Source organism: Oculina patagonica, chromosome 3 (assembly GCF_052425735.1).
Source record: "Oculina patagonica isolate OP01 chromosome 3, crgOcupat, whole genome shotgun sequence".
NCBI classification, from domain to species: domain Eukaryota; kingdom Metazoa; phylum Cnidaria; class Anthozoa; order Scleractinia; family Oculinidae; genus Oculina; species Oculina patagonica.
The window spans coordinates 14,362,945-14,375,391 of NC_135760.1; the positions used below are offsets into that span (position 1 = coordinate 14,362,945).

General features: G+C 38.3%; 3 protein-coding genes and 2 non-coding genes across 7 annotated transcripts in view; 3 read left to right on the forward strand and 2 right to left on the reverse strand.

The window, feature by feature from the left end:
* The window catches only part of LOC144646820 (uncharacterized), a 19,432-nt gene extending 15,704 nt beyond the window's left edge, over positions 1 to 3,728 (reverse strand). For 2 of the 3 annotated variants that reach the window (XR_013569481.1, XM_078506509.1), the window contains exon 1: positions 3,425 to 3,728. Coding sequence is in view for 1 of the 3 variants with exons in the window: in XM_078506509.1 (XP_078362635.1) it covers positions 3,425 to 3,492 (68 nt within the window). In the remaining 2 variants the exon portion in view is untranslated. The remainder of the gene's footprint in view (positions 1 to 3,424) is intronic. The other variant, XM_078506510.1, reaches the window with a different exon arrangement.
* Trnak-cuu (transfer RNA lysine (anticodon CUU)) lies at positions 817 to 889 on the forward strand. The gene has a single exon. It is a non-coding gene; the product is annotated as a tRNA-Lys (tRNA).
* Trnak-cuu (transfer RNA lysine (anticodon CUU)) lies at positions 1,541 to 1,613 on the forward strand. The gene has a single exon. It is a non-coding gene; the product is annotated as a tRNA-Lys (tRNA).
* A 2,108-nt stretch (positions 3,729 to 5,836) lies between the features above and the next one.
* LOC144646808 (small nuclear ribonucleoprotein Sm D3-like) lies at positions 5,837 to 8,244 on the reverse strand. The gene is made up of 2 exons (XM_078506495.1): positions 7,777 to 8,244; positions 5,837 to 6,181 (listed from the first exon to the last, which is right to left on the reverse strand). The coding sequence occupies exons 1-2, from the start codon at positions 8,099 to 8,101 to the stop codon at positions 6,111 to 6,113; spliced, it is 396 nt and encodes a 131-aa protein (XP_078362621.1). The 5' UTR covers positions 8,102 to 8,244; the 3' UTR covers positions 5,837 to 6,110.
* Positions 8,245 to 8,320: 76 nt separating this feature from the next.
* Positions 8,321 to 12,173, forward strand: LOC144646811 (protein GUCD1-like). The gene is made up of 3 exons (XM_078506500.1): positions 8,321 to 8,541; positions 9,293 to 9,627; positions 11,651 to 12,173. Exons 1-3 carry the CDS (start codon positions 8,479 to 8,481, stop codon positions 12,027 to 12,029), a joined length of 777 nt encoding a protein of 258 aa, XP_078362626.1. The 5' UTR covers positions 8,321 to 8,478; the 3' UTR covers positions 12,030 to 12,173.
* The last annotated feature ends 274 nt before the right edge of the window (positions 12,174 to 12,447 follow it).

Below are 12,447 nucleotides of genomic sequence, written 5' to 3' on the forward strand. Positions count from 1 at the left end.
ACACACTCGCATTCTCACCTTCAAATGATCTTTTATTTGTGTGAATGACTCTTAGAGAAATACTTTCCGCTTCCTATGTTAAAAATTAAGTACATTTCCAGGACATTACATGTAAGGACTTTTCCAGAACCATAAGTACTAGCAGGACAATTTTTCTTTTTTTTTAGCGTCGGTGATGACAGAAGCGACGCGCGCGGCACACATTTGCGCATGGGGTGTTTCGACTAAAACAAATGACGTAATATCACGGATAAGACTCTTATGTTGGTCTGTTGTGGAACGCAGCGCTTATTAAATTTTTTCGCGTTTCAAATGCAACGCTTATTCGAGGGCGGCGTTTATTAAAAAGTTGGACGCGCGGTAAAGAAATCTTTTCTTTAATTTAAAAACGAAGAAAACGCTGAGAACAGGCTACTTATACAAGTAACTGGAAAAAGGAAGAGAGAAGTTGGGCGTGTAATGTCGCCAAAGCTCAGGGCCTTCACAACAAATATAATCATTTTGAATTGAAGAACATCGCTTTTGATGTTAAGAAATTTCCAATGTTGTTTAAGAGTACGGAATTCCTCGAATAAGCGTCGCATCGGGTCTGCGGCGCTTCGAGTTCTTGTCTCCTGGTTCTTTGAGCTAATCTTATCGGTTACGAAGGCGAGCCAACATCTGATGCCGGATCAAATTCAAATGGAACTCATTTTTGCTAGCTCTTAGTTGTCTCGCTTTTTTGTTATCGGGAGCCGGGCCGAATATTGACGAACTCGACTCTTTTCACAAGGCAACGATAAGACGTTGCTATAAACAGATTAATATACAGTACTTGCCCGGCTAGCTCAGTCGGTAGAGCATGAGACTCTTAATCTCAGGGTCGTGGGTTCGAGCCCCACGTTGGGCGCATTTACCTACTTTTTTCCACAAGCTACTTTTCTTTTATGAGGCTCGTTTAATCCTTTCACTGCTGAATTGTGTCAAAAAGCGCGTTTTTAACCGATAAACTGTTTTTTGTTGATGTTGGTACAATGCAAAATTTTCCTTAACGTTGCTAAGCAGTTTTTTACACTGCAGCAAGATTTTGATGAAGATTCCATGTAAAAATGTACAATACAGAGGAACCTCGATTTAACGAACCTCGATATACTCGCCTAACTTGGGCTTTGCGAATATTGCATAGCATTGCTGACCATTGCTGTCAATAAACAACCTTATCCCCAGGTATTCTCGGCGAGGAGTTTTTAAAATAGCGGTCTCGTCGTGCATCTTGATAGCGGAGTAGACCCTGGCAACGAGGTTGGTCAATAAAATCAGAAGTCTACTTCATCATGAAATTTAAAGCCAAAATGTTATTTTTTTACGTAGGTTTTCTGGACCTATCTGGTATCGTATTTTTACAAATAGCATCTAGTTAGAGTGTGTCAGCGGTAGAAAACCGTAGCCTTTAATAAAAGGTTTTTGACGCTTTTCCGATCAGTTCCACACTGAGACAGTGCCTGAAATGGATCGGAGATATATTTAAGTGCCATTGCTGTTCCAGCAATTGTAACAACGCGCCCGGCTAGCTCAGTCGGTAGAGCATGAGACTCTTAATCTCAGGGTCGTGGGTTCGAGCCCCACGTTGGGCGATAGCATCTCTTTTGTAACTGACGAACAAAACTTCCGGTTGGTTTCCACGAATAATCAAAATGACAGCACCCAAGCACCTCTTTCAAATATTGCAAAAATCACATTTTCCCTATAGAGCCCAACTCATTCTCCTCTTCCTAAGTTGGTTAACTCAACACGACAACAGCAAATCCATTTACAACAATAGCAACAAATACGGGACGCAATGCCGTAATCCACTCCAGATTTGAAGAAAAGGCACCAACAAAACTACTATCGTTTTGCCGGCAGGCAGAAACTATAGAATAAAGGCGACCTCTAGAAGCGAGACGACGAGCAAACCCACCCCTTTTCATGTGGCAGTCTCCCCCCCCCCCCCCCCCCGGGTAGTGTTTATATAGTAGTCGCGTGCCAGAAGGAGACCTGGTGGAGGGTCTGAATGGGGTTTAGTGTTAAGTGTTATTTGCCCATATTTTTTCGTGTTTGCTGTTAAATTGGCCAATTTTTTAATGTTTACTGTTTCTGGAGAAAATACTGTTAAGTGTTTTGAGGGTTTATAGTGAAAAATTTTAGCATTGTAAATTCTTATCTGCTCTTCAAAACTCGAATAAAATCACTCTTGAACTTAGAGAAAATTTTCGGATTTCTCCTCGGACATCTTCGGGGGTCTTCGGAAATCTTTGGCAGTCTTTGGGAATACTCGGTAGTCTTCGTAAATCTTCCGAACTAATCCAAAATCGTCGGAAAATTACCGAAAACTTTTTCATATACTGAACAAAATAATATTGGCCTTTTTGGAGCCGTTTTTGTTCCTTTTTGGATAAAATTTACTGTTACAGTGAATTTTTTATTGTTAGTGTTAAAATGCCTAAAATTTTACTGTTTCATGTTACAGAGCCAAAAAATTAAGTGTTTAGTGTTATCGAGGTATTCCCATTCAGACCCTCCTGGTGGTCACCTCGATAGTGAACACTGTTGAACGATTAAACAGAGATATGCAGCAGTTATGAACAGTTGCTGTTGTAAAAGTCTCTCAAAACCGAAAAGATATTTTCACAAATCCTGGCTATTCCAAACAACCTATGAACCAACCAGTATTTAATATTGTGCTTACTTCCTGTAAAAGGAAATCGTGATTTTGTTACCGGAACTCTCACGAACTTTTTCCTTGGTAATTAACCTATGCCTAGTTAACCTTGGTAACTAACCTATGCCTAGTTAACCAGTATTTAATGTTATACAAACTTCCTATAAAAGAAAATCGTAATTTCATTACAGGAACTCTGAGAACTTTTTTCTTGTGCCAAGTTTGCGACTTTATGCCTGTTTTTTTTTTCCCATCATTGCAACCTTGATACAAATATGATATTATGGTAATAAACGTTAAATATTTCGAAGACACAAACGTTGCATTTCAATCCAGCCAGTGAAGTGACACATCGTGCTAACACAAGACAAACTTAGAACAAACTCACTTTTTCTGTACTGTAGACTGAGAGTTGTTTATACAACTTTTTAGTAGAACGGCTGATGTTACGAACGAACGTTACGATAAGCAATTTGATTAACAAACATCTCGCTTAAAATGTAAAACATTTAGGAGTGTCTGACTCATACCGAACAAATCGAACAAATGTACTGCAGCTGAGCCTGTTTATTTTGTAGGAGCTACAATGAATCCAAAAAACAACTTTGCGTCGACTTTTGCCTGACACATTCAGTCTTCAAACGTTAAAATTAAAAAGGTTTACACAAATACTAAAACACATGATGAGCCAGCGAGTTAAGCTCGTCGACACTTTAAAATCTTTTAAAACAAACAAAAACTTACCTAAATGCTGAAAACAAGCCAGGAGCTATACAATAATTCTCAGGCCATCCCTGCGGAGTAAATTTCATGTATTTCTAAAGGTAAGAGATTTTCGCAAGACAGAACTGTAAAGGCGAGGTTATAGCTCGTCCAAGATCCTGTCGCTTTAATCGTTGAAAAGTAAACGAATAAGTTTTTTTGAATATTTAAATTACGGTCAAATGTCTGAAAGTGTTATGTTTGAACGGTTTGACGTAATCAATTTGTTTTCAAACATGTAACAACCGATCTTTGAAAAGAAAGTCTTCAAAAGAAAGTTTTCAAGAGTTGAGGTTGTTTTAACAAAAGGCGTCAGTAGATAGCTTTTCCGCATTAGTCCGTCTCCTTTATTAACTTTATGACTTTTAGCACTTTCATGTCTGTATCTTATTGACAAGACGTCAGGATTGAGACGCACGAGTTTAATTACATTCCTTTGTAACTACATGTTGCATTGAACAGCAAAGCAGAGCCTTCTACAATTTTGCTCAGCAGTTAGTTCGGGTGCTTAGCTCATTTCCCAGCCTGCGCATCGCCTCACGTCAGCTACACAAGCTGCTATTTGTATTTTTTGAATTGTATCATTTTCACATTGTTTAGGTTTGTTACAATCACTTTTTAAAGAAAGTAAAAAAAAAAAAACAGGAATGATAGAAACGAACGGAGTAAGGTTTATTAAAATCTTAGGGAGGGTAGGTTCTCCAGACAGGGTCGGCCAGGGTTTTAGGTTTACAGTATCAGTACAGGGTGAATTTAAATTGGGTATTCAGTATTTACGCTAAAATTGGGCCTTTTATGGGTATAAAGTATACTGTGTTTTTCAGTTTCAAATTTTAGTATTTCGCATGATTTTGAGGAGACATTTTGGGTATACTGGGTACATGCTTTTCAGGTATATTGATATACCCCCATTCCTCCTGGTCGACCCAGTCCAGTGTGAGTCGCTCTTTTGGATCACGTGACAGTAAGGGGGGCGGCAGCCGTTTCATCTCCAAAGGGAGAAAACTTTGATTTCACTAATGATCGACGAACGTATGATTTTCATCTTTACCCCTTTTTATACACTCAACGGAGTCTTCCGACATCAAGCTCGACATTTGTTCTCCATCAAACTTCCTTTCTGTTGAAGAGTCGTAATTGCAACAGGACTACTTAAACAGGTGTCCGCTTATGGGAGGTTGAAAATGTGGGACTGTGGTGGCTTGAGCCGAGATCCAGTGCCCGCTTCCGCGAAGTTTTCATTTTATATTTGGGTCACTTCTTGATTTTTGAGTTTAGTGCACAAGTGAAATTCATTTAAAAAGAGGAGTGGAAAGCCAATTGACGCTAGCCAATGACTAAAAGTTAACCCTGCTTTTATTTCTTTCAGTTGGCATCCAAATTTTTACTGGATTATTATTTTTATTTATTTATTGGAAGTTAATCCAGCTTTGAACAGCCAATATGATCCAAATGTTAACCCATAGGCTGCTAAAAGCAATTTCTTCTGATTACAAGGCCTCTACTGTAGAGTTGGGGCCTAACTGTATTTTGGAGTACATGTTCTGACCATTAATCTTTGCTTGATTGCGCTGTTTCAAATCACCATACCATGTCTATAGTGTTTGATTCTTTTGTGCATCTCAAATCTTTCTCACGCAAAAACTCTGCTCCCAAGCCTAATCATTTTTTTTAACGCAAAATTCGTTGCGAAAACGAGCAAGCCGGAAATGGGATGTTTTGTACACTTCCTGCCAACAAGGGTTTAATATTTGTCTTTGCAATTCACTAAATTTTTAAACATGACAAGCAAATATAGGAATGGAAGGAAGGGTAGAAAATGCACAGTTAAGAATCTTTTTCAGTGAGATACTGAGTTCAAAGAGAAGTAACACTTATGCTGTAAATTGTAAAACGGTACCTATTTTTTTTTAATAAAAACACATAAAATCAAACATACCGGTATCTTAAATGAAAGTTTTACTTTTTTCCTGCAGTCTCAAGCCCAAATGGCTACATTCTTCTTACACTAGTCGATCTAAAACAGTGTTTTGGAGAAGAGAAGGGCTGACAAATGGTCCTTCAAAAATGCAGGTCTTGCAGAATTTTAGCCAAATTTCAGGGTTCTCGTCTTGAATTTTTTGAATTTTTCTGGGACACATTCTCACAGTCTTAATTTCCTTTTCAAGGCTAAAAGGATCTTGGGCTTGCATGAAAAATATCAGTCTCACTGTCTTGCAAAGTCTCGAATTTTCCATTTGACACTCATAAGAGAGGGGTCATGGGTCAAAACTCGACAAGGTGCAGCTACCTGACCCAACATTCAAATACTGTCAGAAGCTTGATAAAGACAAAAGTTGTAACAAAAGACTAAATTCAAAAGTAGCATAGAAAAAAGAGTATAGAACTACAAAATGTAAGGAATAAAAAAGTTAATTACATTAATACCCTGTACAAAACAGATTTGTGGTAAAACTAATAACACATTATACTCACTAGTAATAAAACAAAGAAGCTAAAGAAACACCAAAAAGTGTTCCAAGTAATCAGTGTTGTTTCATGTCTCAGAGAAGCTTTTTATGCCACTTGCTTTACAAAAGTCTTATTTACACATGTGGTTTGATGTAGAGTACAGTATTGAACTATGGATTTGAGTCTATTTCTGTTCACTAAACCTCCGAGGTTTAAACTATCTTCTTCTCTGGAAGACATTTCCTCCTCTGCCACCCCGGGGTGGACCGCCTCTTCCTCTAGCAGCAGCTACAGAAAAATCAAAAGAATGTGTTATTTTATCATTCATATCGCTGCTTGCATCTGAGCGTGAACATGTGCTGCCGAAACATGATCTAATTGGATATTGAACGTGGCATGATTGATCATCAAACATTTAAAGTTTGGCAGACCGTAATGGCAACTTTCGAGCCAAAAGATCAACACATTCCGGTTTTGAAATGGCGGAAAGATTGGCTATATAGACTTCTTCCGAAAAAATGATCCAGACCTGTGTCAATATGCATTTGCAGGTTCACTCGAATCACTTCTAGTAAAAAGTTTTGCTCATACTCAGTGGTTATTGTGAGCATTTTGAGTGCGAAAGTTTGTGTAACGGTCAGCGAACGTCAAATGTTTTACAACCAATTATGCCACGTTTAATTCCCAATTAGATCATGTTTCGGTGACACGCATAGATGCAAGGGACATTAATTTGTATGCTTTAGTATGTATGTTGTGATTGGTTGATTTTACGGTTACCCAACTTTGGGTACACTTGACTTGAATTGGGGGGTTGTTTTTTTTGTTTTCCTTTCTTCAGAGTGAGAAATATAATAAGCATATAATGGACTTTTTTTTTTTTTTTTTTTTTTTTTTTTTTAATTCTTGTTTTAGAGGATTGTACTCGTTAAGAACCGTGTTTTGTCCAGTCATTTTTGGCCTGTGTGCTTTGCGCTTGGGCTTTAGATCGACAGAGAAAAAAAGATCCACATCTGACAGTATGGCCATTAAACTTGATTAATAAGGGTGCTCATGGTACTTCTTTAGTTTCAAAATGGTACTGACTAGTTGTTTTGCCAATGGTCAGTTTGATATATTAACTGCAGCATATTGCAAATAAGTCTACCAGACTCAAACGTCAGTATTACTGACACTAAATAAATAAATCAACTCTGTTTTACTAGGGTTGCACATACACAGTCTTTTGACTGACAAACCTGTGGCCCGCGGATTCCCGATCGAATTGGAATTTAGAAGTGTTGATTTTTCTAGAGGGAGAAAACCGAAAAACCCGGAGAAAAACCCTTGGAGCAGGGACGAGAACCAACAACAAACTCAATCCACATATGACGCCGGGTCCAGGAATCGAACCCTGGCCACACTGGTGAGAAGCGAGCGCTCTCACCACTGGCGCTATCCCAGCTCCCCTACTAGAAGGTAAAAGCACTGAACATTTTTCATTCTTCAAGCGTTAGCAATGTGACTACGTCTGGGAACTGCCCATTGGTGAAACCACTCGTTGGCAAAAGGACCGGTAACTATTAACACCAAATAGTTTGTTGCTATGTAGCACTTTAGATTGTAGTCATTATAAACAAAGTTTTCAAAAAGTGCTTATGTTCCTAACTCAAATGGTTGCTTTTTAACCACCATTTTCAGCTAGTGAAGGGGTTCCCCCCAAAAGAGGCCGTCTAATTTAAGAGCATAAGCACTTTTTAAAAAACTTTGCTTACCATAACCTCTAAAACTATATTGTTGTAGTTCTACTTTACCACTGACAGTCCCTGACTCCTGTCATTCGTAGCCCTTTGTAGCAATGAATAACACAGAGAGCTATTACTGTTAGAGAGGCTCTACTATACCTTGTGCTCTTAAAATAGCAGATTTGCCTCTTCCCGCTGCTCCACTGCCTCCAGAACCCTTCTGTGTCATTTTCTTGAACATTGGAGCATTTTTCAACATGTCTGGAAGAATCAGAAAGCGAATCTTGCTACCACGAATAAACACTTGTTCCAGCTGTGAAACTCTGCCATCTCTTGCGGTAACCGTGATGTTTGACATTTGACAATTCATGTTGTCCTCGGCTTCGACGAGCTTTCCTCTGTATACTTCGCCAGTCATAGTTTCTAGCGTGACAATATGTCCTTCGGCCTCGTGTAGAATCTTTATAGGCACACCTATCGACATTTTTGGTTAGTATAAATATCCGTTCTTCTTTACAACTAACTTGCAGTCAAGATAAAGCTCTCAAAAAGCGTAGATGGATTGGATTCTAGAAGGCTTTCCAACAAACATCGACAACCTCGTTTTTCCAAAGCGACGTTTGGAAACGTTACCGTCCGAGGAGGATTGGGAGTGAATATCGGTTCTCCAGCTTAGTGGCCGAGCCTTGTAGCAGATAGGCAAAAATATCAACGAAGATTGAAACAACTTTGTCTAAACACCCGAAATGATCATACTAAGTCAGTTGCATGGTGATAAAATGCACAAATATATCTTAATTGAAGAACACTGCTAACATTTAAAAGCAGAAAAGTGTGGACGCCGAAAATCGAAACTCTTAAATGCCAGGGTGGTGCAAGATCAACATGGCCAATAAACGAAAGATGAAAGGGAAAAAGCTCAAGGTATATAATATGCAATCAACTTGTATATTTGGACATCTACATATAAAAGTTTCTATTATACTGTAGCAGGAACTTTGCTAACTATGCTTAACTATTTTGAGTCGCCCCAGAATATGTGGGATTGTTAAACCCTACCCTTGCTAGATTTGTTAATTAAATAGAGTATTAGTCACCACTCTTCACATAAAAAATTATATGCATCATCTGAAAGCTGTTCGGCACTACACTCTTAGAAAGAATCAGCTTTATAACAAAAAGGAAATAGGTTTAAAGTATTAGAAATTAAGTCAGCCAACACGAGAATTCCTGAAATTTTACAGTAAAATACCACCTCACAAATTTGTCATCATATTTTGTTCACTTTTCAATAAGCTCATTATTATTTCTATACTTTTTTGCTATTTAAAAAATGTGCACTGTGTATAAAAATGAGGTTTCATCTTTTTTTTATTTTTATTTTTTTAAGATATCCTTTTCAGTCACTCCAATAATTGCGTGACATTTGTGTCAAAGCAAGCTGTGGACGCCCATACGCTGGGGGTGGGGGTTAGGCAATATTTTGTTTGTAAACAACAAGTTCAAAACCGGACGAACTCGCTCACTTCCCGCTCTTCCGGATTAAGTGTGTTTTGGTACAACCTCGACTACTACAGTAACACCTCTCTCATAGAAGCCGGAAAACTATACAAAGGGTCGATTCAACGGGATATATGGAAGAAACGTTTATTTTCTTCAAATGTTTCGTCTACAGATCGAATTGCCTCATGTAAGACAGAAAACAGAGTGGGACTGCGGATTGGCATGTTCCCTAATGGTGCTTCAGAAACTTCTAGGGAACAAGTTCGACAACGCCGAATACGAAGAAATTTGTGCTGGGAAGAATTTTGGAACCAGCGTTTGGACCATAGACATTGCCAGCATATTAACGGAATATAAAGCAGACTACGTTTTCTGTACAAAAACTCTGGGCGTAGATCCGAGCTATGGACAAAATGCGTTTTACGAAGGGACGTTCAGTCTTGACGAAACTAGAGTGAATCGCTTGTTTACACTCGCACCAACTTTAGGACTGAAAGTCGAGAATCGGTAAGTTCTTGTCATTGGGTGAATACAATGTTGCTATACTTAATTTTTTTTTACAGAGTTTTACACAGTCAGCTCTCGAACGTAAGATTTCTTCGCGTGACAAAGCAAAAACTGCAGCGTAATTTTTCATTGACCGGTTTGACGTCTTTTGACGTGTACATATTTTTATTTTTTACTACAGTATATATTTACGTTGGGTTCTTCGTAAGAGGTTACAAAATCTCAATCCTGAATTATTTTCAGTCAGCTATTCAGTTTTTGACTATGAACGGGCTTATGCTTGTCCAAAATTTTTCAATCTGGAGGGAAAATAAAACTACGTGACTGAGTGCAGGCCGATGGACGTGTTGTGGCTTATGTACATTATCAGTCATTGACCTCAGTGTTAAACAAACTACATGCATTATTACGAGGGGTCATGAATTAGCCTGCGTAGCTGGCGGTAGTTCCCTCTCAAAGCAAGCACTCGCACTCGAATCCCGCAAGTTACGCAGGCTAGTCATGAATGGTCCCTCAAAATGTCGCAGTGCTCGCAATGCTCGCAAATGCTCGCCAAATTTTAGTGGGTGCTCGTTTGCTCTTGCTCGCACAATTTTACAAGTGCTCGCATGCTCGGTTTTTAGTGAAGGTAGGTTTTTGAAAAGTGCTCGTTGCTCGCAAGGCTTGTCAATGCTCGCTCGCAAAGAAAAACGCTGTGCTCGCATGCTCGCAAAGACCATTTGATACCCCTTATACGTATATACCCGGCGCATATCCATCGAAATAAAGTGGCAAGGGTCAATACAAGATAAATTGAGAAAAAATCTAAGGGGTTTGCCTATTCACATGATTCAGCTTCAAGGGTGGTGAGGACACGGTGGTCTTACTAAATTGTTGTTGTATTTTCAATTGATAGTTTGATCAAGGATTAGCTTTAACAGAATGAAACCAGGGGGGGGGGGAAGCAACTTCCCATACATTCTCTTATATGAAATCTGAGCGATGCTCTCACAACTTGCAAAGCAATCATCGGGGCGGTAGTCAGCGGATGTCTCTAAGGCGCATGAGCAGCTCCTTTCTTTGTGAACTTGCCAAAACAAAAACAACATGGGACCAGTGAGAGAGTTCGATTTTTTTATATATGTAGTAATAAAAAAGAATTTCTAAGTTTTGTCTTTAAAGCAGCGAAAATTTCTCCGGAAAGGTTCTTGGTGTCAATATGTGGTGTTTGTTATGAAATAAAACCATCACGGGAATGGTAATGAAAACGTGTCGATCGAATATTCCCGCGCTGGTCGGAGCTATTGTTCTTGCTCTATTGTTTGAGGTTGTTTGTTGACTTGGTCTTTCTTTGTTTTACTTCATTTACAATCCCCATGTGGGCCAGTTGAAAATCGTGGTACAAACATGTCAAACATTTGCATTTCAGCACTGAAAAGTAGCACGGCATCACAAAATTCTGCAACGATGACGAAATTTTCGGATTTAAACACGCTGCTTTTAGATTTTTAGTTAAGAGAATTGAACCCCTTTATAATAAGTGATTCCACGACAGCAGCTTCCATTTCGCGGGAAAAGATTGCCTGTTGCATCATCGTCCAAAAACCGCTGACTACATCGTGAATTGATCGCTTTGCAAGTTGTGAGAGCATCGCTACTCGGTCCCAGACCTCGTTTCTTCCCCCCCCCCTGGAATGAAACATTACATGCCTGAAAGCAAATTCAGGATAATTTAGATTTTTCTCTTTATACGGCGCTAAACTTATGTCTCCAATAAATTTGTGTCATCCCAAAAACAGATTTTTAAAATGTTTTGGGGGTACTTTGGTCTAAAATATGGGGTAAAGAATTTGACAATTTTGGTTTGTAAAGGGTATGGTTTTTGCACTCTGTTTTTGCACACTATTTTATTCAGTTTCTAGCATGTTCATCTCAAAAGATTGAATAGAGCGGTTTATTTAACTTGAGGAATTTGAAGCCTTCTCAAGTGTTTAACCTTAGAAAAAGGTCATGTGAGCTTATCTGTTGTTTTCATTTCTTTCAGGAGTGTTTCATTAGAGGAGATCATTTCAAGATTATCAAAGGGCTATGTTGCCATAGTACTGGTCAATTCAAATGCGTTGATCTGCAACTGGTGTGAAGTCTTTTCTCCAATTAAACTGCGGATGTTTACCAACTGTATATGTCCATCAAATGGGGATGATTACTGTGGTCATTATATAGTGCTGTGTGGATTTGACGCTGACAAACGATGTGTTTATTACAAGAATCCTTCATTCAATGAAGGTCTTTGCTGTGCAAAGTTTGATATGTTTGAAACAGCGAGGCACAGTTATGGAACAGATGATGACATTGTATTTGTTAAATTGGAAGAACCTGAACTTATGAAGGAGACATTTATCAGTACTGATAACAAAATATGATTGTTGGTTGTAAAGTTCCAATTAAATTATTTTTATTTCTTTAATGCGACCAAAGAATTCTGCTGAAAACCTAACCAAATTTGCAGCAGAAGATCCTCTTTTTGTTGGTAATTTACAAACATGGGTATTTCACTACTTTGAATTACCGTACCCAAATTCGAAGTGCCATGAGGCGTTTTTTTTTCTGTTTTTCTTTTCCCTTGTCTTTATTAAATGTTTCGTTTTGAATTGAAAAGAGGTTTTACCAATAAAAAAGAATTTTTTTGGTGAAAAAAACCTCCTTGTTGTTTTTAAAAAAATAAAAAAAAAAAAAAAAAAAAAAAAAAAAAAAAAAAAAAAGAAGAAGAGATAAAAAAAGGAAAAAAAAAAATTACCTAAAATATCACAGCAGCTAACTTTGAATTTGAATGTAGTCTAG

Excerpts from the sequence above, each read along its gene's own strand:
- LOC144646811 (XM_078506500.1), top strand. The coding sequence starts at position 8,479 with ATGCCAGGGTGGTGCAAGATCAACATGGCCAATAAACGAAAGATGAAA. Across the intron at positions 8,542-9,292 it reads TGAAAGGGAAAAAGCTCAAG|ATCGAATTGCCTCATGTAAG; the intron begins GTATATAATATG and ends TTTCGTCTACAG. Across the intron at positions 9,628-11,650 it reads GGACTGAAAGTCGAGAATCG|GAGTGTTTCATTAGAGGAGA; the intron begins GTAAGTTCTTGT and ends CATTTCTTTCAG.
- LOC144646808 (XM_078506495.1), bottom strand. The coding sequence starts at position 8,101 with ATGTCGATAGGTGTGCCTATAAAGATTCTACACGAGGCCGAAGGACAT. Across the intron at positions 6,182-7,776 it reads TGCTATTTTAAGAGCACAAG|CTGCTGCTAGAGGAAGAGGC; the intron begins GTATAGTAGAGC and ends ATTTTTCTGTAG.